Source organism: Anomalospiza imberbis, chromosome Z, assembly GCF_031753505.1.
Source record: "Anomalospiza imberbis isolate Cuckoo-Finch-1a 21T00152 chromosome Z, ASM3175350v1, whole genome shotgun sequence".
NCBI lineage: Eukaryota > Metazoa > Chordata > Aves > Passeriformes > Viduidae > Anomalospiza > Anomalospiza imberbis.
In genome coordinates, this window is record NC_089721.1 from 47,616,277 (window position 1) to 47,638,083 (window position 21,807).

At 38.3% G+C, this 21,807-nt stretch overlaps 1 protein-coding gene across 9 annotated transcripts in view; it reads left to right on the top strand.

Annotated features, from left to right (window-relative positions):
- The window catches only part of TRPM3 (transient receptor potential cation channel subfamily M member 3), a 397,058-nt gene that overhangs the window by 368,546 nt on the left and 6,705 nt on the right, over positions 1–21,807 (top strand). For all 9 annotated transcript variants that reach the window (XR_010994252.1, XM_068175852.1, XM_068175854.1 and 6 more), the window contains 3 exons: positions 9,679–9,829; positions 10,372–10,571; positions 11,735–11,867. Coding sequence is in view for 8 of the 9 variants with exons in the window: in XM_068175852.1 (XP_068031953.1) it covers positions 9,679–9,829; positions 10,372–10,571; positions 11,735–11,867 (484 nt within the window). In the remaining variant the exon portion in view is untranslated. The remainder of the gene's footprint in view (positions 1–9,678; positions 9,830–10,371; positions 10,572–11,734; positions 11,868–21,807) is intronic.

Consider the following 21,807-nt stretch of genomic DNA (forward strand, 5'->3'; position numbering starts at 1 on the left):
ACTTCTTCAACACAGAGTATGGTCACAAAAGTATTTTTTCAGCTCATATTGGGCTGTCAGTTTAAGAACATACTTCTGGCATCACTTTGCAATCATTTAACTGGAAATCTGTAGTGCTGTAATGTAATGAATTATCATACATGTAGAGAAGGTCATAAATGTGTCCTTTTTACCAGCTTGGTGGCAAAAATCCCTTTCCAGGTATCCAACATGAATTTGGTGATATACCCGGGACACCAAAGGTCACTTATTTTTTTTTCATCACTTGGTTTATTTTTAGACATAAATACTTTTTATCTAACTTCATATGGATCATCATGTCTAATAATTAGGGGTTAGACCTTTCAGCACCTGTATTTCATGGGGATCTAATCCAATGAGTTTTCTTTTCTCTGTTACCTTTTCAGTGCCACATTTAAACTAAACCCTGTGATGCAATTCTTTGGGTCTAATAATTAGATCCATTTTTAGAATATTGCTGCATTTATTTTTAGAAGGCAAGACTGTGCTCACACCAATGCAAACAGGAAAAGAGCCAATATTAAATATATTATCTCCTCAGGATTCATAAGATAGAGGATCAGGAAAATGCTGGTTTTCTGTTTAGATTAGATCTTGTGGTCCCACTCGTTGCATTACCACCAAATGAGAGAGCTGGTAATGAGAAATGATGCAGTAGATGACCAAACTAAGAATCACAAACAATGTCATCTTTTGCAACTACTGTCATGTAACTGATGTTCAACATTCCTACTTAACTGCGTGTAAGTCTTGGCAACATTTGGAAGTACCTTTTCCAGTGGCAGATAGCTTCCATTAAAGTTCTGTTTAGGATATTACATTTTATTCTATGTACCATCCTAGGAAAGGACAGTATTTTCAAAATTTATTCACTGTTTGTTCAGTATTGACAAAGTTTGAATGAAAAAAAAATTATTTTTCCTGAGCTGATTAAAAGTAGTAATTGTATCTATAACACAAATAATTCCCCCAGTTGAATATACTTTCAATATATGTATCCCATGGCAGATATTTCAGCAGTTTCATGTTAACTTCCTCTTCCTGGCTGTCCTAGTTTAGGGCAAATTTGGGAGAAAACCTCCAGGAGGAGCACCCAGAAAGCAAACCCCCCATGGTCCCTCCCCCACCTGGTTCAGGAAGAATTTCCTCAGAGAGAAGTGGGAAAAATACTGTTTATTTAACATGCAAAACACTCCCCTATAAAAAAAAAAAAAAATAAAAAAAAACAACAACAACAACACCAGATGACAAAACTCTTTCACCGCTCTGAAGAGATGACAAATTCAGAAAGTCTCTCCTGGGAGTGGTCGCCCAGTTCTCGGTCTCCGGCCCTGGGGAAGGCAGCTGCAGATCACAAAATGCAGGCTCTCGGTGTTTCTTGGTGTTTCCCAGGTCCCAGTCTGGAGCAGGTTCTGGAGCAGGTTGAGATGATATTCAGGAAAGAGAAAGGAAAGAAAACAGACCAAGGTAAAAATTGGACTGCCTAGCTCAACTAACTAATACGCAAAAGCAAGGGCAAAATGAAAGCAAGCAAGCCAGCAAGCCAGCAAGCCTAGCCTCTCCTAGACACAGACCATGGGGTGAGGTGAGCCGGCTGATAACAAGACAAAACAAACCTTCACTTTTCAAAGTCAGTCCTGAAGGCACAGAACATAATATCGGGCATAAACAGAACACACGATTGGGGATGCATGCACCATAACATCACCCTAGGACACTGGCTAGCACGGAATCATTATTATTATTATTATCATAATCATTATTATTCTGGATACAGATGAAACCTCCTTTTTATCTTTGCTTCCCTACTTGGTTTTCAGAGGCAGCATGGCATGCAAGGAAGTAAGCAAATACCTATAACCACTAAATTTCTCACTATGTTTCACTTTTTACCCAATTCCCTCATTTTTATCCCTTTCCCTTTTATTTTATTTTAAAAAATTCATTAATTCCAAAGGTGTGATAGTTGGGGATATAAAACTTTGTCTTGCTCTGAAAGCATATTTTAGAGGTATAAAGGTTTGTACCATTGAAATAATACTTCCTTCTACAAGCAGAATAATGTCTGTCCCTCTACAAGTGGCCATTTATTGATATTGTACTAAGTAGCTACCATAGTGCAACAAATGTGGCAATTGGCGGAATAAAGTGTTCTTGTTTTTTTTTTTTTTTAATGAAAGGCTGATTACACTTTAGAACCCATAAGAAACTAAAGGGTGTTTAAGTATGAAAACAGGGTGGCAGGCTGCACACCCTTGCATGAGGATTTGTGTTATTTAGATGCACAACATTAAAATAATGCAAAAAGGTGCAGAGTAATTATTTCTGAAGCTTAGGGAAAACAAAATTCCTAGTGGCCTACACTTCAGCTTTAAATATAGACATATTGTTTTTCTGCCTATGTCAAGGAAACTTGGAGTTGCAGCAAAAGTGAAGATGTCAAAATGAAAAGCAGCACCTATTTCCTCCTTCCTGAGAGGCAGATGATGCAGCAAATTAGAATCTGACACTCTTCCAGCACAAATTATGTACAGTATGTCATGTTTGTCTGATGCTCAGCTGTCTCAAAAATGTTATCTGTTGAATAGACTGGCAGCATGAGCAATAGTTGGTAATGATGTTACACAATCAAAAGGGCCCAATGGGCACTCAGAAGGTTTTACTAGTATAATCACATTTTTCCGCTATTTAAACATTTGCTGTTCTTTATATTTTCCACGTTGTTCTAAGCTAAATCAGCCACTGTACTCATGTTAAAGTGCTACAGTGTTTGTACTTTCTCAAATAAGATAAGCTTGTTCTAAAATTGTTATGCTACATCTAAACTGCAATTTAACTTCATGGCTAAGAGCACATTCTTTTTTTAATCAGTATTATTTTAACAAAAAAAGGGATGAATTTTTGATTTTGTTTAAATTTTGGTGTTTCATATTGCTACTTTATTAGCAAACTTGGGTTTCAGTAAAAGTACTAATCATGAAAAAGCATGTTCATTTAAGCCACTCTCCTGGAAATCATCCTGGTATCTGAGAAATATATTTAAAAAGTAGGCTACTCTAACATTTCTAATTTGCTTTTTTTAAGAAAAAATACTTTTAATTAATTGATTTTATTAATTATTTAATTAATTGTTTAATTAATTAGATTAATTAGTCATTGATTATTTATTTAAATTTTTAAATTTTATTTGTGAAGCATGCCATTAAGACTGACCAAATACAATGTCTGTATCCATTTCATCAGCTGGCAGCCTTTTCATCCAGTTGGTCTACTCTGATTTTTATTTCAACACACTGCTAAATACCTTGCTCTAAACCAGTGCAAATTTACATTTTTTACCCATTGTTTCTGTATTCATATCATTTTTTAAGGAAAAACATGGAAGCTGGAGTATGTGTCAGTGTCCTGTTGGTATGTGATCTCATCTTCAACTCAAAAGTGAGGACAGATTATATCCTCACTTCTGGGATTATGAACACATTATTCAGTGGTGGTGTTTATTATCAGCAATGTCTGAAACTGCTAAAAACCTACAAATTTCTGACTAAAAATCAGTTGTAATGTGGGGCAGAAGGAGAGTAAATCTTTTAGCTCTGTGTTCAAATTTTCAGGTAAAGTCAACAAAACCAGCAAAATCACTCTCTAAGTAATTCCGCTCGAACTGATGGTTCGTCATATATGACCACTAAAAATAATCGTCATATATGACCACTAAAAATAATCTAAAAGGCTTGTCATATTAAACAGCTTCATATGAAAAGATGTAGAACTAGAATGGCCAGCTTCAGTAATTCTTGGATGAAGAAAGTGTGAGAAGTGAGAACCACTGAATATGCCTAAAACATGCTGAGGGAGGAACCACAGACAGTAACACATGGAAGAGTGACCGCTGCTAGCAATGGGTACATCCTAGGTTCCTGATGCTCTTTCAGTCCCAGCTACCCATTAAGTCCACAGCCCAGCTCCATATGGGCTTGGGGAATGGAGAACTAGAAAAGACAGAGTTTACTATCACAGTGTAATCATAATTTTCTTCCTCTAAGTCTTTGAGCAGGAAATGAGTAGAATATGATCTAGAAATGGAGGTTCAATTACAATTAATTAGACCATACTTTTCCCACAACTATATCCAGATGTTCAGCTCATTCTATGTAGCTAATCTGGCACAGACAGAAAGTTACATATGCCATGATGTCTACTCAGGAAGTTTTAGCAATTACATGAAACAGTCTTTGGAAACATGTAAAGATCAAGGAATAGTCAAGTTACTATAGTATACTATAATAGTCAAGCTACCTCATGGAAAAGTCCAACCAGTTCACATGAAACATCAACAATGACTGAAACCACCTTGAGCTATTGAGTTTTGACTTGGGCCTAGAAAACCTCAATTACCAACTATTGGGATTCAGATAAAGGCTTAGACCTTAGAATTGAAAGCAGGCAGTAAGCTAATCAAATTTATGAATTATTTAAATGTCAGGAAATGAAAAATTAATATATTTCAGGAAAGGAATAATAATAAGAGCTTGATAAGTTTAAAAAAATAGACTGATATCAATTATGTGGTTGAGTAAAGATATATTATTATCCACTGATAGCTGGGGGAGGAAGGAGAATCTGAATCAGAGAGCTGGTGATGGCACGTGCAACTGTCTCACTTTGAGGCTGTCTTTCCTAATCCATCTGTGCCTTTGCTGCCCAATGGGATCCATGCGGCAGCAGCCAACCATGTAGCTACTTCAGTGAATGCCTGTCCAGAAGTGGATTTCCCACAAACACTGTAAAATCTCTCCCTCAATTCACCACACATTGGCACTTGTGTTGGCAGTTTTAGCCAGGAACATTGATAAGAAAGTTCTCACCAGTGAAGAACTTTGTTTTCACCTTACAAAACTATCTGCTCCTCCAGAATACTATGGATGCAGAAGGATATAAGAAATACTGAAGAGGAAATGTGAGTTTGTAGACAGAGGAAATAAGTGACAGCTTGGGAAATGGCAGTCATCTGTAGAAAATGAACATCAGAGCTCACATCTTCCTGTATTCCAAAGGCTAAGCTGAACCTGCTGATAGTCAACATGGCTTCTGGGAAGTTTTTCAGATTTTCCTGGTGTCTCACAGGTTGGATTTCCATCTGGACGTTCTTACCAGATGACAGTACTTCACAAGCCATCTGGTATCTGAAGATCAGTCTGAATTGTGTTTGTTTCTTGTGTCTATTTCTGTTTTGGAAAAACCTACCTAGTTTAAGAGAAAAAGATGGGACCTCTTTCTCTTTCAATTGTATTAGAGGAATATCAAGTAACCAGAATGCAATCGCTTCAGAAGATGAGAGATCCTTATACACAGGTTTTAACTATTCAACAATCTTCAGAGGAAACTATAATTACTACAAAAAACTTCTAAAAATTATTTACATTTCTTAATCTGTTAGAACTGTTTAAGTTTTATAATTCTTGAAAATTTCTTAGTATAATGAAAATTATGTACTAAACTCTTTATGACCTTAGAGGTTGCATGCTTTTCATGACTTGAGAGGAGCTTCCTACTTGGCTTGTCATTTGCATGGACCATTCTGGAATTAGAACAAACAGAACAGCTCTGTACAAAACAGAATAAATCATACCTGTGGCAATACTTTTAATGTTGTTAGACAAAGGTAGTGGATAAGATTTTTGCGCAGACTACACACAGTTTTGAAAGTCACTCTGGGCTGGATTGCAGCAGTATTCCCATATCTAGCACTCCTGATGTTGTAATTTGGGTTCTATTTGGTTGGCTATTTTTGATGGGGGAAGGAGGAGAGTAGGAGGAGAAAGAAAGCACACAAGTGAACAAGAAAAATACAGGGATTTACTATAAATTATTGGTAAAATACCAGCAGATTGAAGAGACCCTTCAAAGTCACGTTTAATGTGGCCTGGGTCAAGAAACAACATGGTCAGGATGCTGAAGTTAAAGAAACTTTTTTGAAGTAAGGAGACACTGTTCAACTCCCTGGATATTTCTACTGATGAACAGAATAATTCTGTGAAATTTAGAGTTCACAAATTTTAGTATTTTCTCCATCATGGAGGACAACTTTAGGAAGGCCACTTAATATTTTTGAGGGTGGGGAGAGGGCGGCAGGTTTCAATATTTACCAGCCTGGTAAGCTGGTAAGGCTGCGTAGACATGTGGTTCAGAAATTATAAAACACTTTCACATCTTTTGGGTTCATTGTGGGTCAAAATTGGAAGGTGCCTACATGCTCATAAACAGAATGATGAAAGTGCATTAAAAATAACCAGACTTTTAAAAAATTTGGTTTTTGTTATTTGGTTGCATTTATTTATTTCCGCTTTGTTTAGAATTGTGAACATAGGAAAGCATCCCTAAGTTTATTGTGATTTCAAACAAATCAGTTTGTATTGTAAAAGTGGTATCCATTTTTATAGAAGAAGTTTTAATCAAAGACAAAAAGCTATTCAGTGGCAGAGTTGTTCAATTGTACACTTTTTTCTCTTTGTTATTCCCCACACCTGCTTTGGAAAGGTGCAGATGGGGGAAGAGTCATGATGCAGAAACTCACAAGCATCCTTTGCCAAGCCCTCCCCCCAACACACAGTAAAAGTGAACAGTGCCCTTGTCATGACAGTAATTACAGCAGGAAAACTAATTCTTCCTGAGCTCTGCCTCCACGTTAGGTCTGAAACCCATAGCAGCTTGAACTACTTTTGGGTTTTTTGCAGCTATTTTCTGAACAGGAAAGAGGAAGCGTTAGGTATGTAGCAAGAAAGGCCTAGTAGAAAACTGTAAGTGGAAGTCAGGAAGGAAAAGTAAGCATGGAAAGAGATCGTGAAAAAGGAAACAAGGGATGTAAAAAGTCTGTACATCTACAGATGTCAAGATGCAATGTTTGAAAGCTTAGTGAAGTTAATTAATATAATTGAAATTAAAACTCCAACCATTTACTGTTTTCTAACTGTTTTCATAGTGTCTGAACTTTATCCAATGGCCTGTAGGTATCTGAGCTATTGGCTTTTTCAGTTATCTGAGATTAGCATATCATTATGCTACCAGAATTTGCTTCTTCAGTAAAGCATTTAGCTAGAATTAAGTATTCTGTGGTTTGTGTTAGAGCAAGGCTATAACATCAAAGAGATGAGTCAAGTTTGCATACATGTTAATATTGTGCTTTGAAATATATTACAATATATTAATGTACATATTACAAAAATTACTTCATTTCTCCAAAAATAATTAAAATTTTTGAATGATGTTACAAATGAAGGGTGGCACAGATTCCTCAGGGGTGAGGCAGAGCGCACACCTTTAATTAATAGTGGGGGGAAGAAATCTTTGAAAATAAATGTCACAGTTTAAATATGAAAGATATGTTCAATGACATGCCATGGAACACAGATTTCTGCATTTTTGGACACATGTCATACGTTTTCTCCTGCAGCTGAAAATGTGACAAGTGGTGGCTTAGCTCTCCATTAGTAAGGCAAGAAATGAGTATTCCCGTGTTATTTAAAACTGCACCCACAACAAAACATGCAGAAGAGAAAAACTTCTGCAAAGCTTCAGGACAAGCTGAACCACAACAGGTGGAATAGACTGTGGGAACATGTCTGCATAGGAGATCTAATTTGGCCATCACTGAGTGGCATAAACCAACAGAGATTACCCACTTGTAAGCAAGTAGAGCAGGAGAAATATTTTTTGTCTTCTTGTTTTTTTTTTCCTCTAGACTAAATTCTATGTTTTTTAGGAAAAAAATGGGATAATAGAGTTAGAGCCAGAGTTGGAGCTGAGCTTTTGATTTTATTTATCTATGGCTTGAAAAATGCTTTTCAAAATTTTTCTCATTACTTGGAAAACTATTATTTGTTCAGTTTTCAGCACAAAAAACGACAAGTTTCAGATACTGTGATTGTTCCATCACTGGTGAAATCATGATGGGTTTTGGTACTTTGTTGTATTGGACTTTGTATATCTGACTCAATATATGAGCAGGTAATGTTTCCACACAAACAGAGACATAAGTTTCACATTGAGTGCTGATAGAAAGAGATACTGAATGGTGCATTTTCTGCTGGGTGAAGGCCAAAAGCAGAGAGGCCCACACTCCCAGCACCTCACAGACGGCATTTTGAATATCTAAATGAAACCACTGCTTGGAGCAGTGTGGAAATAGCCCTGCAAATGATCTGCAAAGTGATGTTTACTGAGAAATGAAGAATTGCATAGTTTCAGCCTGCTTCAGTAACAAAATGTGTTTTTGCAAACAGGAAGGACAGGTAACATCACTTGGCCAAACACAATGAAGCTGCTGGTAAAAAGCAATGTTGCTTATATTTGACTCTGTGATTTCTTCTTCAGTTAGTTGAATATTTTTGGAGAGGTCATGTAGTCTTGTGTCACATATGGCTACAATAGTTCTGTGTGTAAGAGGCTAGTGTCTATGTGTAGTGCCCAAAACAAAGTTCCAATATGATGGCCAGTACAGACATCCACAAATGAATGCCAAGCCCAGTGCACCGAGTTCAGAACGTTTTTGAGAAGATGCAATGGTTGGTACTGGGAATGTAGATTTGTTGCCATACAAAGAAATTCTACATATGGCATCATCTAACCTCATTTTTCAAGAAGTTAGTACAAAACCCCCACTGATATGACAAGGAAGTGAGCTAGTGCTGAGCACTTTGGAAATTCCTCACTTAAACTTCTTTTTGATGGAGATGAGGGGAAGCATGCTGTAGTGCTGTGCAAAATTTACTAAGATGGCTTGTATATGTAAGCTGCTGCTTCCATTATTTTCTTGAAAAACTGATTATGGAGATACATACAACCATCAAGGCTGAAGCTACAGAGACATAAATGGAACCCATGCTTGTAAATGCGGATTACCCATCACTGCACATGAAGGCATATTAAAACACAAGCAGGGAAAACTATTTCATTATGTTTTCTCTCCCCTTGCTTCAGTTCTACAGTATTAATACCAAGAACATTTTAATTCCAATGTATTTGCGGAAGAAACAGGTGGCATCTCTGCTGCATATATGTCCCTGTACCTGATACAGTAAAGACTTGATAATTACCCCCACTGTTTCTGGGCATGCAGTCAAGAGTCCTTAATAGCAGAAAGTCATTATGAGTATGTCCTAGTGGGACTTGAGACAGTGCAGTGCACAGCAATAAATATCTACTCTTTCATTTACTTTCATGGACTTCCTTTTCCTCGTTTATCACATCCCTCTCAATCAATAAAAAAGACAAGGTTTTCACTGTTAAAGAAATAATATGCAAGCTTTTTTTGTAGCATTAAACAATTCAATAATTGCATTTTCACAGCCACTAATTACCACCAGACTACCATATTATTTTGTATTATGTATGCAAACAGGCAGCTTACTCACAGCAGACATGCGTCCTGAGAGAAATATCTTGATACCAATGTCACATAACACACAGTAAGAAGAACTGCAAACTCTAAAATCTCTGATACCAAGCATAAACTTCTGAGGGGAGAATGTCAATGCCATTGTTATTTGGAAGATGTTGCCTTGGCAGGCAGGCTATTATAAATATTTAAACTACTGAAAAAATAAGATTCATTCCCATTTTGCTTTTTTTTTTGTTGTTTGTTTCTAAATTTGTTCCCAGCACCTTGTGGTCAAAATGAAACCAGAGAAGATGGCAAAATAATCCAGCTACCTCCCTGCAAGACAGGAGCATGGATCGTTCCTGCCATCATGGCCTGCTACCTCTTGGTAGCAAACATCCTTTTGGTGAATCTCCTCATTGCAGTTTTCAAGTGAGTGACACATTGCAAAGTATAGACTTGGAAGGATGCATATTGTTCACAGCCTACAAAGACTGCTGAGCTTTGGCTTTGGCTGAGAGACATTTTCCAAGGATGTAAGGGGGAGAGGGAAAGAGGCTTGTCTCCAGGAAACAAGGGAAATGCCAAGTTTTTCACATTGTGCTCAATTCCAAGGACAGACACCTAATGGGAACCAGGGCAAAGAAGCCAAATAAGGTTCAGTTATGGCATCATTCATTCCCAATAGGGAAAACAAGAATAAAAATACTTCCCCATCTCAATGGGATATTTTAAGACTCAGGGGTTGTACAGTGAAGACATTTACAGTCGTAAGGTACTTCAAAAAGGCTGATTGTCACCATGCTTTGCCCAGGCAAAAACTTCCTATTTTGTCCCGCTTCCTGCTTTTGTGACAAGAAAACATTTGTTAGTGTTTTTGCAATGTATCTATTTATGATGCTGTCATATCATCTTTGGCAAAGCACCCAAAACCATGTTCAGTCTGATGTTGTTTTCCTCCCCTTGCCTTCTAGCAATACGTTTTTTGAAGTCAAATCTATATCGAACCAAGTTTGGAAGTTTCAAAGGTACCAGCTCATCATGACATTCCACGAAAGGCCTGTTCTCCCACCACCTCTGATCATTTTCAGCCACATGACAATGATATTTCAACACCTCTGCTGCAGATGGAAGAAGCACGAAAGTGACCCCGATGAGAGAGACTATGGATTGAGTAAGACTCAGATAATGCACAAAGGGGACTTTCAAATGCCTTTCATAATGTCTATTGTTTGACATGCATGAAGTCAAAGCCCAGCACCTTGATAGCCTTCCCAGCATAGTAACAGCTCTCACCTGCAAAAACCTTACCTGAATAAGTCAGTTTTACCTGATTTGCCCAACCCTTTGTTCTCTTTGCAATGTTAAGGAGACTGTGCTTTTCTGGAACTATTTGGGGTTGTTGCCTGTCTGTTCCTTCAAAGCAGAGAGGTTTCTTTTGCTGTTTAATTTTGTTGTTAGAGGTCTATTTTTGCTGGAATTCTTCCCAGTCCATCACAGTTCCAGCTTTATTTTTGAAAATACAGAGCAAACAATACATACTTCCCCTGAGTGCACTTTTTGCCTAGATAAGCTTAGAGATGGTAAAAGGTAATTTTGTTTACATAATCTCTCCTTGACTCTGACTCAGACTGGAGGAGTATTTCCTCAACAGGCTTTAAATGAAGTCCTATAACCATGATGGAAAACATGTTAGATTATTTTGATAATGCTTTCCTCTTCTCTATCTAATTCTTCAAGGCAGAATATCTCCACCTTGCCCAAGGTACATGCCAGAGGCAGTGAGCTAAGGATGTGTATCTCTTCCCAGCATTAGCCCAAGCCACAGTCCATTTCTCTGTGAGGAGGGAGCAGGAGTCACATGTGGCACTGGAGATGCAACCAGATGGCTCTCCTCCCACTCCCATCACACTGCTGCCTGCTGATGTCAGTTCTTGCCACGTCAGACAGACCCCTGTACTCTCAGACTCTTTCCCAGTAGTCTGATAATCTCATTATATATCTATTAGGTTACAGGTGGCCTTTGGCTTTCACCATCTGTCCAGGACCTGACCAGCAGCTGTGTTTAGATCCCATGTAATCAAAACATATTCATGTTTGGTCAGCATTTGCCTGCTTAAGTGCTTCTGCCTACAGAATAATATATAACTAAAGCTACTAATTCAGTAATTAACAGTAATTAATTAGTAATAGATAGTAATTAATCTATCTGCTTTCATATCAAAATGCTACATACTTGCTTATGAAAGCTTAGTCCATGAGTTTCACAAATAAGAATGTAGTTAGTTTCATATGTTAATAATTGCCAAATTCTTATTTCTCAATTTTTTTCCACAGAACTTTTCATAACTGAGGATGAATTGAAAAAGGTCCATGATTTTGAAGAGCAGTGCATAGAAGAGTATTTCAGAGAAAAGGATGACAGATTCATCTCCTCCAATGATGAAAGAATCCGTGTCACTTCAGAAAGGTGCACTTTTTTGTTCTCATAAGTTGATCTGGAAATGTGTTTCTGTCACAAGTCTCACTCTTTTTTTTTTCTTGTAAAAGGAAATGAAGTCATTTTGGTAAGTCTTAATTTAAAAGTAAACTGATAAAATGTGATGAGTTTATTTTCTCTTTTTCTTTTTTTTTTTTTTCCTAAAGCAAATGTGTTCAAGGCAAGGCTAGATGTGGCTCTGAGGAACCTGGTCTAGGGGTAGGTGTCCCTGCCATGGCAGGAGGGTTGTAACTGAATGATCTTTAATGTCCCTTCCAACCCACATCATTGTATTAAAAGTTTTGTAAAAGGGATGTTTTATCCAGTTGTATTGAAGTATAACTAATGCAGTGAGAAGCACCAATAATGCTTGCATTTCAGTTCTTAAAGCAGAATTTCAGGGCAGAAGTAGTCACAAAAACATGGGAGAATAAATTCGAGTTCCTCAATCAAAAACTTGACTTTAGAGTTTATCTGTGACTGATTCAGACAAGAAACAAGCCTTGTTTCAGAATAGCCTGGCTAGCTAAGCTAGTTACATTGGAAACAATAGCAACATGGATTTAATATGCAATAAGACATTTCAACTACAGCAATGCACAGAGGAAAAAAACGATATAATAATTTAGTGGAAGTTGCTAGTCTTCAAATTCACCAGTCCTAAAAATTTCTAGTTCTTTTGATCTGTTGTGATGCTCTTATGCTTTCATGGAACACTGCTGAGCTCAGCTTTAGAGGACAAGAGTTTGTGTTTGATTCATGGCACTTTTGCCAATAAATATTTTAGGGTAATATCCTGTTAGATATTCATTAAACTTACAAACCAGTGAACACTCCACTCCTGGAAAACTCCGTTTTAATTTCAATAACAGAGAACACGTGAGTTGTCATTTTTGTCAGCTGCGCAGATATAACACTCTTCTTCTACATAATCTTCCAGCACTACCCCCGCTTCAGCTATGCCTAAACTATAGGCAAGGAAAGGCATGGAAACATGCTGTTAATTTGGTTTTGAAATAAATCTATCCCAGAGTAGGAATAGAAGATATAATATAATTTAATCATCTGCATACTGAAAATGAAAGCAGTCCTAAAACATGTATTGTAGAAGAGGATATTAGAAGGGAAGCTGGTAAGGCACGGAATGGCTGCCTAGTAAAGGATGGCCAAGTAATCCAGCATTCCTGAATCTGAAAGAGACAAATGAGGGATGAAATTATAGAGGTATATATAAGTGTGAGTGTAAGGAAAGTGTGATTTCTGACCTGAGCAGAAATCAATTGCTTGCTGTCACACTCAGAACAAGCTACAGGGTAGTAACATAATAATTTAGCAGAATCCTGGGTTCAAAATAAACAGAAAATAGGTTGTCTTTTTTTTTCATGCAGTAAGTAGTGCAACAGAAGAAATTTTTGAAAGATGGTGAGGTGTAAAGGAAGCTGATGATATCAGCTAAAAGGCTACATGCATTCAAACAAGACTAGACAAGCTTAGGAAAGAGAAATCCAGTAAGGACTGCTAAATACATAGAGATCATGTTGAGCCTGAAAGTTCCTAATATTCAAAAAAACTTTAAAGATTGAAGAATATACAGGAGGAAAAACTACATATACTTCAAAGTAAGATAGTAGCTAAATTGGTCTGTGGTCCAACTGAGCACCTTGTTTTTCTTGTGTTCTGATAGTCCACTGGCCACAGAATTGGCCAGAACTGAAAAATCATAGATACAGGTTCAAATTTCTGAGTATAGCTTTTCTTTTGGTGGCCAAGGAAGGTAGAGGTATGTTTGAAGACCTGTAAATAAGAAGTAATTTAGCTAGGTCCTCTGTAATTCATGCAAATGCTGTAAGTCCTTGACAATGAAAACATAACAATCTGCCTTTTCATTCTGTGCTGACCCTATTTTATAGGAAAAGAGCCCTTATCTAATTTAAATGAAAAGCTTAAAGCACCTTGTTCCAGAATCAAGTTCATGAATATGAATCTTAAATGAAGACAAACACCTAAGCTTCACAGAGAAATAGCTTTTTAAAAATCCATTTACCTTAGCCAATAGTTTAACGTGGAGACTAGTGTTCCCCAGCTCTGTAAGAGAGATCCAGGCAGTGACCCTCTGGGGTACAGAGGTCATTCCAGACCCACTCAATGATGTCCTAGGTGAATGCAGTTCTTATTTCATAATAGGTCTGAGGAATATTTAAAAGATGCTTGAGGAATCAGGGCTATTTGAGTATCATACATAATACATTTTAGAAACAGGATGCCTGGGTCTTTCATTTTGCCTGCGGTCATGACCAGGTCCTCTTAAATCTAAAATGCTTGTCTTGGTTCTAGCCTGGGCAGGGTTAATTTTTGCAGTAGCCAGGAAGGGGTGGGAGGACCCTGAGGTCGTTTGATACCACCTTATGTCATTGCCAGGGGCAGGAGAAAAGGACTCTGGCTTCTTAAGAGGAGGGATTCCTTCTGGTTTAGAAAGCATGATGGATGGAACAGTTTGGTATTGTTTATTGTCAGGGCCTTTTCACTGTAAATAATTTCTCCTTCTCCTTCTTCTCCTTCTCCTTCTTCTTCTTCTTCCACCTTTTTTTGTAATTCTATTGCTGTTACTGTTTATTTTTTTCTTTATTGCTGTTTCCAGTAAGTTGTCCTTATCTAAAACATCACTTTTTGTGCCTCCAATTAGAGCAGGGGAGGGGAAGTGGCAGCATGGTTTCTAAATTGGAGAATACCATTCCTAAACCATGACAACACTAGAATTATTTTTTGTAACCTGTGGAACATTCAAATATGTAAAATCCAGATTTTCACTTGTCATGGTTTGACACTGGCATAATGCCAGCGCCCCCATGAAAATGCACTTTCCCAACTAATTGCTGTGAGATGTGATCGGGAACAGAGCAGAGCAGGCCCAAGCTTGATAATAAAGGGAAAAAACTTTATTAAACTACTACCACTATAAAAACCACAGACACTGAATCCAGGATGAAGACCTTCCAAAACACTCCTCCTTCTCCCACCTAATTTCCAAACGAACCACAGTGAGACACCACCCAGGATCCTGATCAAGTTGCCACCCTTCAGATATTCAAATACTCAGTCTTTCAAGGGAGACAGGAGTCTCTCCTGTGCCACAGACTCCCCAGGAAACACAACTGCCACCCTTGTGTCTCCATGTCACACATGGCGACCTCACGGAGAAAATCTGCCATGGTGACACTCTCCTTTCCATGTCACAGTGCTCTCACCCCCGTGCATGGACAGACTGCTCATAGGGCTCCTTTAAGGACGCTTTGCCAAGGACTAAAAGAAACAACAGTTCAGCATCTCATCTCAGGACTACAGTCCCCCCCCATTTCCCCCTGGGGCCGAGGGTCCAAGAACAGAGGTCTTCTTCTTCTCTTCTTCTTCTCTTCTTCTTCTCTTCTTCTTCTCTTCTTCTTCTCTTCTTCTTCTCTTCTTCTTCTCTTCTTCTTCTCTGAAGACAGAGGGCCTCTCCACACCCTCTTCAACTTTCCTCTGTTCTCTCCATTCCTCTGTTGGTAGTCACTGAAGCAGGTCTCTTGGCCCACCACCGCATCCCCCTAAGTGCAGTCTCTGTCAGGAGAATTTGGTTCAGTCTATGGCTAACAAGAAAAGTCCAGCCACAAGCCACTCCATCATCTCCTCCCAATCAAAAATTTCCTCTTCCATCATCTCAGATCCCAGACTGTCTCTCTTCTATTTCAAATCAAAGATGAGTAATATTTTACAAAGCCTTCATTTCCCAGGAAAGGGTTAAAAGTTCAGACTCCCTGGACAGCTGAAATCTCTGCCCAGCCGCCAATTCCCAAGGCCAAGGCTGGGCACCTTCCCACCCCACTCCTTCTCCTCCGCGCCGGCAAAGTTACAGGTGCCGTCCGGACTCTCTGTCTCTTCCCTCTGGTGGGGAATGACAAGGCATCTCAGTTTCTCTCCACCCTTCCGTCCACAGGAGCTGGCTTGGTTCCAGTCCTTCAGCCCCCTCGGCTCACCTCGACCAGGCCTCATGGCTTCCCCTCCCCCACCCAGCCCATGGCTGGGTAGGGGAGATCTGCACAGCACCCTGACCGGAACCAAAGAGAGCGAGCTCTTGGGAGTTCTTGCTTTTAACCCTCTGTGTTCTCAGAGGGGTAGCCATACTTTCAGTGGTCACGCCAGATGCCAATATCCAAACCTGACCACTGATTGGTTTGACCTAACTTCCTGAAAAAATTCACTTCCATGTCAAACCACGACAGCACTTTGAAGTTTCTTTATAGAGTTATCATTGCACAAGTAACAGGATGCAGAGCAAGGAAAGCAAAGAAGATTCAAAACTACGGTTTCTCTTCCAACGCCCAGTCACTAGCCTGTAGTAGTAGACCAAGTATAATACCCATGTTGGAGCCATGAGATACCAGTTTAGTCATCTGTCCAATTAAGTCAGCTATATGTGGTGTAAAATTGAACCAGATAACCCTGGAAACCTGAGTGAAGTTCTTCCCAAAGACCTTTCATTTACAAGAAGCTGAGCATGCTCTTAGGCTCAAGAAGAGAAGGGTTGGGACAGGCCCTGTGTGACATAACTGCACCTGGACCTGGACCTGGACCTGGACCAGTCACTGCCTTCCCTCACCTCTGTGCATATGTGATAATGCTCCCCTCTGCTTGAGCAGCTCCTACTTGCAGCTGGTTCATCAAAGTGCTTCAGGTGGAACAGCTGCACACCCTGCATACAAAGCCCAGTGTACTTGGAAGCAGGAGTAGGGGGCTAGCGCTGGAAGGGAACTGTAAGATGGGAATAGAGTCTTGCTTCAAGCCTCAAGGGGTCACAGACAAGTTAGGGGCTCAGGAAATCAAAACAAGAAAAGATCCTGTGCATTGATGCATTGACCTGGGTGTCAATGAATGATTTCAGCTATGCAGTCAGGGGCTGTGCTGGGGCAGGACCACAATGTCTTGTCTGACTCACCTGCAACAAGCTTCAGTTCATACTCTTACCTTGGAATTGTCCACCTTGGCATCCTGTGGGCCTGCCTCAGTTCAGGAATCTCCTTACTTCTCTTGTAACAACAGACACCACGCAAGTCTCCATATTTGATGCCACTAGAAAGAATCCCTCCTTTACCTGATCACTTCACATTCAGAAATTAAAAGCATAGAACAACACTTGATGTTTGTCTTTCCTTGACCTCAGTACTAAGCAACTGAGAGGATCAGCTGTTGCTGGGAGAGTGGGAACTACAGAGAAAATTTATTAAAGAAGCCCTGCTTCTTCTGCCTTCTGACTCTGATTGGAAGAAAGAACTCCACTGTGTATTTAAACTCCTTCACAGAAAGGGGCCTAAATGAAGATCAGTCCTTTCTTAGCCTCAGATTTTGGCAACAGTTTAAATTTAAGGAATCACTTTGTCTGGCAAGTTCTAATGATGGCAAATCAGATATATTTATTTAAAAATTAATTATTTATTAAACAGACAAAAGATAACATATTAAAAACCTTAATCAGAATTAGTTATTCCAAAGTATATAACTAAAATAACTACTAGTAGATTACAACATGAAACAGTGCACTATGTCAAGGTACTTATATTAAAGCTAGCAAAAGAAAGAGTATTGATTAGGAGTCAAATGCAATTTACCACTGAAGTGATTATAATGGACACAAATGCCTTCACTTAACCCCTGGGGAGTAACCACAAAGTAGGTTCCTACTAACAGGAGAAAATTCACACATTTCCAGGAAAATGTACACAAGACTTCTGCTTTGTGAAGGCTTTGTGTGGCTTTTATAGTTGTAAAGTGAGTGGTTGTCAGTCAGAAATGCAGTCTGTCTTGCCAGATCTCACTTCAACACTAAGATTTTTATTGGCATTTAGGAGATGCTAGACCAGTGATAATGGCACCAGAATCACTCAGTGATTATTCAAGATTACACCCCTGAAATACAAAACAGCTTGTCCTGTTTGAGTTACCTGATTGGCTAGAAAACAACAGATGTGGGGGGTGAGCTGCTCTGCTACAGAAGTCCACTATCTGGGAATTCACACAAGCACATGGAAGTAACATCAGGTTACTGATACATATCAGATGAAGTTATGGACTAAGTGGGAAAATATAAAGCAGTACAAGTCTGTAAGGTGTTTCCCTTGAATGCATTTATCAAAGCATACATGGTGAATCTCCTGAAGACCTGTGAGGAAAGCTAAGTTGGACAAATTCACCTCATTGCTGTGGAAGAATCACAACCTTTTGTGGAGAATCTTATTTTCTAATCACAGTAATGCATCTTGACCAGAACAAAGACATGTGTAATATTATCAAAAAAGACTGCACTGTTTTTCTTGATCTGGCATAAGTCACTGAAACAATCACTTCAGTAAGCATTTCTTCCATGTGAACAGGTCTCAACTCTTTCATACCTGTGCAAAAACCTCATGTTGCTTTCACAAGGAGCAGGGTCACATCATAACAGTATTTGAAAAGCACATAAGCTGGTTAGAGCAGATATTATTACGTCATCTTTGCTACTCTGTAATATCCATTAGTACAGCACTTTATAATCTGCAGTGCAATTACACGTGCAGCATCTGTGTGGATGATGACATAGCTATTATCTTGATTTCAGAGCTGGCAGGCTGAAGTGCACAGAAATAGCTTTGTGTTGGTAAAAAGGACTGACCCTGCCAGGCCCACCCAGACATGAAAAATGACAGCAGGAAAGGTCTGTGACTCTGGTGGCATCTCTCTGTGGTCATAAAGAGTTAAGTGGTCTTAGGCTCCAGTGGGAATGCAGCCATGACAACCCAACTTCCTTAGCCATGAAAAATCACTGCATCTGGGAAAACTGGCTGGCTGCTTGCATCAGCACTGCTTTACCAAAAGATGTCAGGCAAAGTACCCTGTTACAGGCTTGGGAACTGCTGTCTGTGTTTTATTTAAATACAACCATTCTACAATCACCTATCACAAACTCAGTGGTATATCTGTAAGTGACTTACATGTAAAAGGTCTCTGTGGCATTTAAAAAAAATTTAAAGTATGAATGATGTCTTAGAAAAGGATTTTGAAATATGACTGATGTCTTAGAAATGGACCTAGGTCAACAAAGAGACTTGTGAATCTAATTCTAGCATTGAATTAAGAGGTCTAACTGTGAAAAGAGTGCCTTACTCCCACTAAAGAATTATTTTAAATAAATTGTTGATGAACTAATGTGCAAAGGTTAAAAATAAAGAAACCAAAATGAATGCCATCAAAAGTCATCATCTCCCAAACCATAATTAAAAATCTTACTGCGAGTAATATAAAATCTTGGTCAGGTTCTGTGTTCTCACCTCATTTTTGAATATTGTCCTGGTAAAGTCCATGTTTGTTTCACTATTAGAAATTTTTGAGTTTCAGCAGCACACCGTGATGCATGTTTTACATGTTTCTCTGCTCTGTTCTCTTCTCTGTTTCTCTTCTCGTTCTGTTAGCCTGGCTTGGCACTTTCTAATACATTGAATAATACATTGAATAATACACTTTCTAATACATTGAATCTTGCTGCAAGGAAAAGCACAGGTGCAAAGGAGGCATCATGGATGGATATTGAGTGATTTGCTAATTGGTTCATACTTGCTCCTCAATAGGCATGGAGAAAAAAAAAAAAACAAAGCAAAACTTGGGCATTCTTATTTTGAAAATTTTGAAACTGTGTTTTGATTCAAAACTATTCCTAAAGGAAATACAGGTCAGGCTGTCTATTCACTGAGTGCAAGAATATTTTCCTAAGACTATAGGAAAATAGAGAAATTAATTTATTAAAACATTTTAAGGACCAGATTCAGGGTTTATTTCTCCAGATCACATCTTCCTATGTCCACAATGTTTGGGTGATGTGATTTTATCATGTTTCTCATAGGTTAACTCCCAGAACATAGTGCTGTTCTGTTGGATGAATGATTACAGAATTGAAAATCAAATTAATACAAGAGAATATCAATAATAGAATAAATATTTGTGGAGTAGCCACATTTTATTTATTTATTTATTTATTTATAGAATAATATATAATATAATATAATATAATATAATATAATATAATATAATATAATATAATTAATATAATATAATATAATATAATTAATATATATAACTAAGGATAACTAAGTTAGTGTCTTTGGGGTTGGAGGAGACCATCATCTTTCAAGCTTTCTTTTTGTGAATAAAATTCTACAGTCAGGGCTCATGAGGTGTAAACACATGTATGCATTTTTCAGTTACCTACGCACATCTCTGGTTACCCATGGTTTCCAAACCCAGACTGCTCTGTGCTTATCTTGTTACATTTCTCTATAAATTTTCCACACTATCAATGCGAACACATTTGTCATCAGATCCATAGCAACCAACAGACCACATAACTCAAAAGTCTCTCTTTGCCTTGTCTGATGTTCTGTGCCACTGACAGTAGCTGCTAGATCACATTCAGGGAAGGCAGAAAAAATACACAAACACCTACCAGCAAGGTATTATTCTAGGTTCTCCTTGGGTTCATTACTTGTGTTCAGTAGCATTGCACAGCCCTCACATGAATGCAAGATGCAAAACTTACCTCGCTATGGACAGTTCTACTGATAGACCATCTGGCTCTGTTTGTATTAAAAAAATATTTCATTGTGTACAGCTCTCAAAGCAGGAAAGAAAAAACAAATCAAACCAAAACAATGGCAAAAACAGCAAACAACAACAAAACAGCTGGTAGAACTAGAAACAGACTGGTGCCTAAGTGATAATGAGTAGAATGAGATTCCTTGAAGTTACCAGTTTGTTCCTTAGCAGTGATTACTTGATCATTTGTCTATTGAAGACTGATGATAGCAATACAGCTGCTACTACACATTTAATTTGTTGTGCTTATGCCTTCAAAACTCAAAGACTTCACAGGAAAAGCCTGTATTTCCCAGGAATGTGAGACTTGCTGTAGGGAGCTGAGTCATACTCCTCCCTGTCCTCTCCTCTCCTCGGTGGGCAGGTTCTGTTGCTCATCACCACAAGGTAGTCAGACTTAAGTGTTTTACCAGAAAAAGTTCTGAGCATTAGGTAACATGCTTTCCAATATTATATTCTTTACTAAAATCTTCCCCTCTGTGCAAATAAGAGTGTTGGTGTTGGTTATGGTGTTGTCAGCTCCAAATCACTTCTCCTATTGAAAAAATAACTAGCAGTAGTAGAAGATGATATTTACCTCATGAGAAATCCTGGCAATGGCTTATGTGCCTATTAACTATGGCAGTGTGACTAATAATATTTGAGCATGAATTCCACTAACTAGAAGAGAGTAAGAGACATGTGATGAGAGAGTGTGGAAATATTGCCATTTGTTATTTTTTGCCTCTCTGATCATTTTTCAATGTCTACAGCAGTGGGGAAAAACAGAGCCTATCAGACACAGAGAACAACATAAACTTGTTACTTTTAGTACTTCTTCAATGGAAATTGGAAGTCCCAGCCTGTCAAAGGGATTACAAACAGAGAAAATAATTATAGAAGTTTCTTATGTGCTACAGGCAATTTCATAATGTAAAATTTTCAGACTCTATAAATCCTTCAGAAGACATGTTTTGGAAGTCAGAAAATTGAAGTGGTTAGAAGCCACTGGCATAAATCTGTACACAATTCCCTAAAAATTGAAAATATATTAAAATGTGACAGATCAATGGTCTAGAAAAGACATACTAAAGTTTAAATTAAATTAAATTAAAAATACTGATCTTATATTTAATTATTACCTATTTTTTAATCTAACTTTTTATTTATATATTATGATAGCAGCTGAAAACTAAATTTAAAATCCATCATTTCAGTACTTAAGCTAGGAATGCAGACTACCCAAAGCACAATCACAGTAATGGAGCAATTTTAGTGCATGTACCCTGTTGCAGGCTGT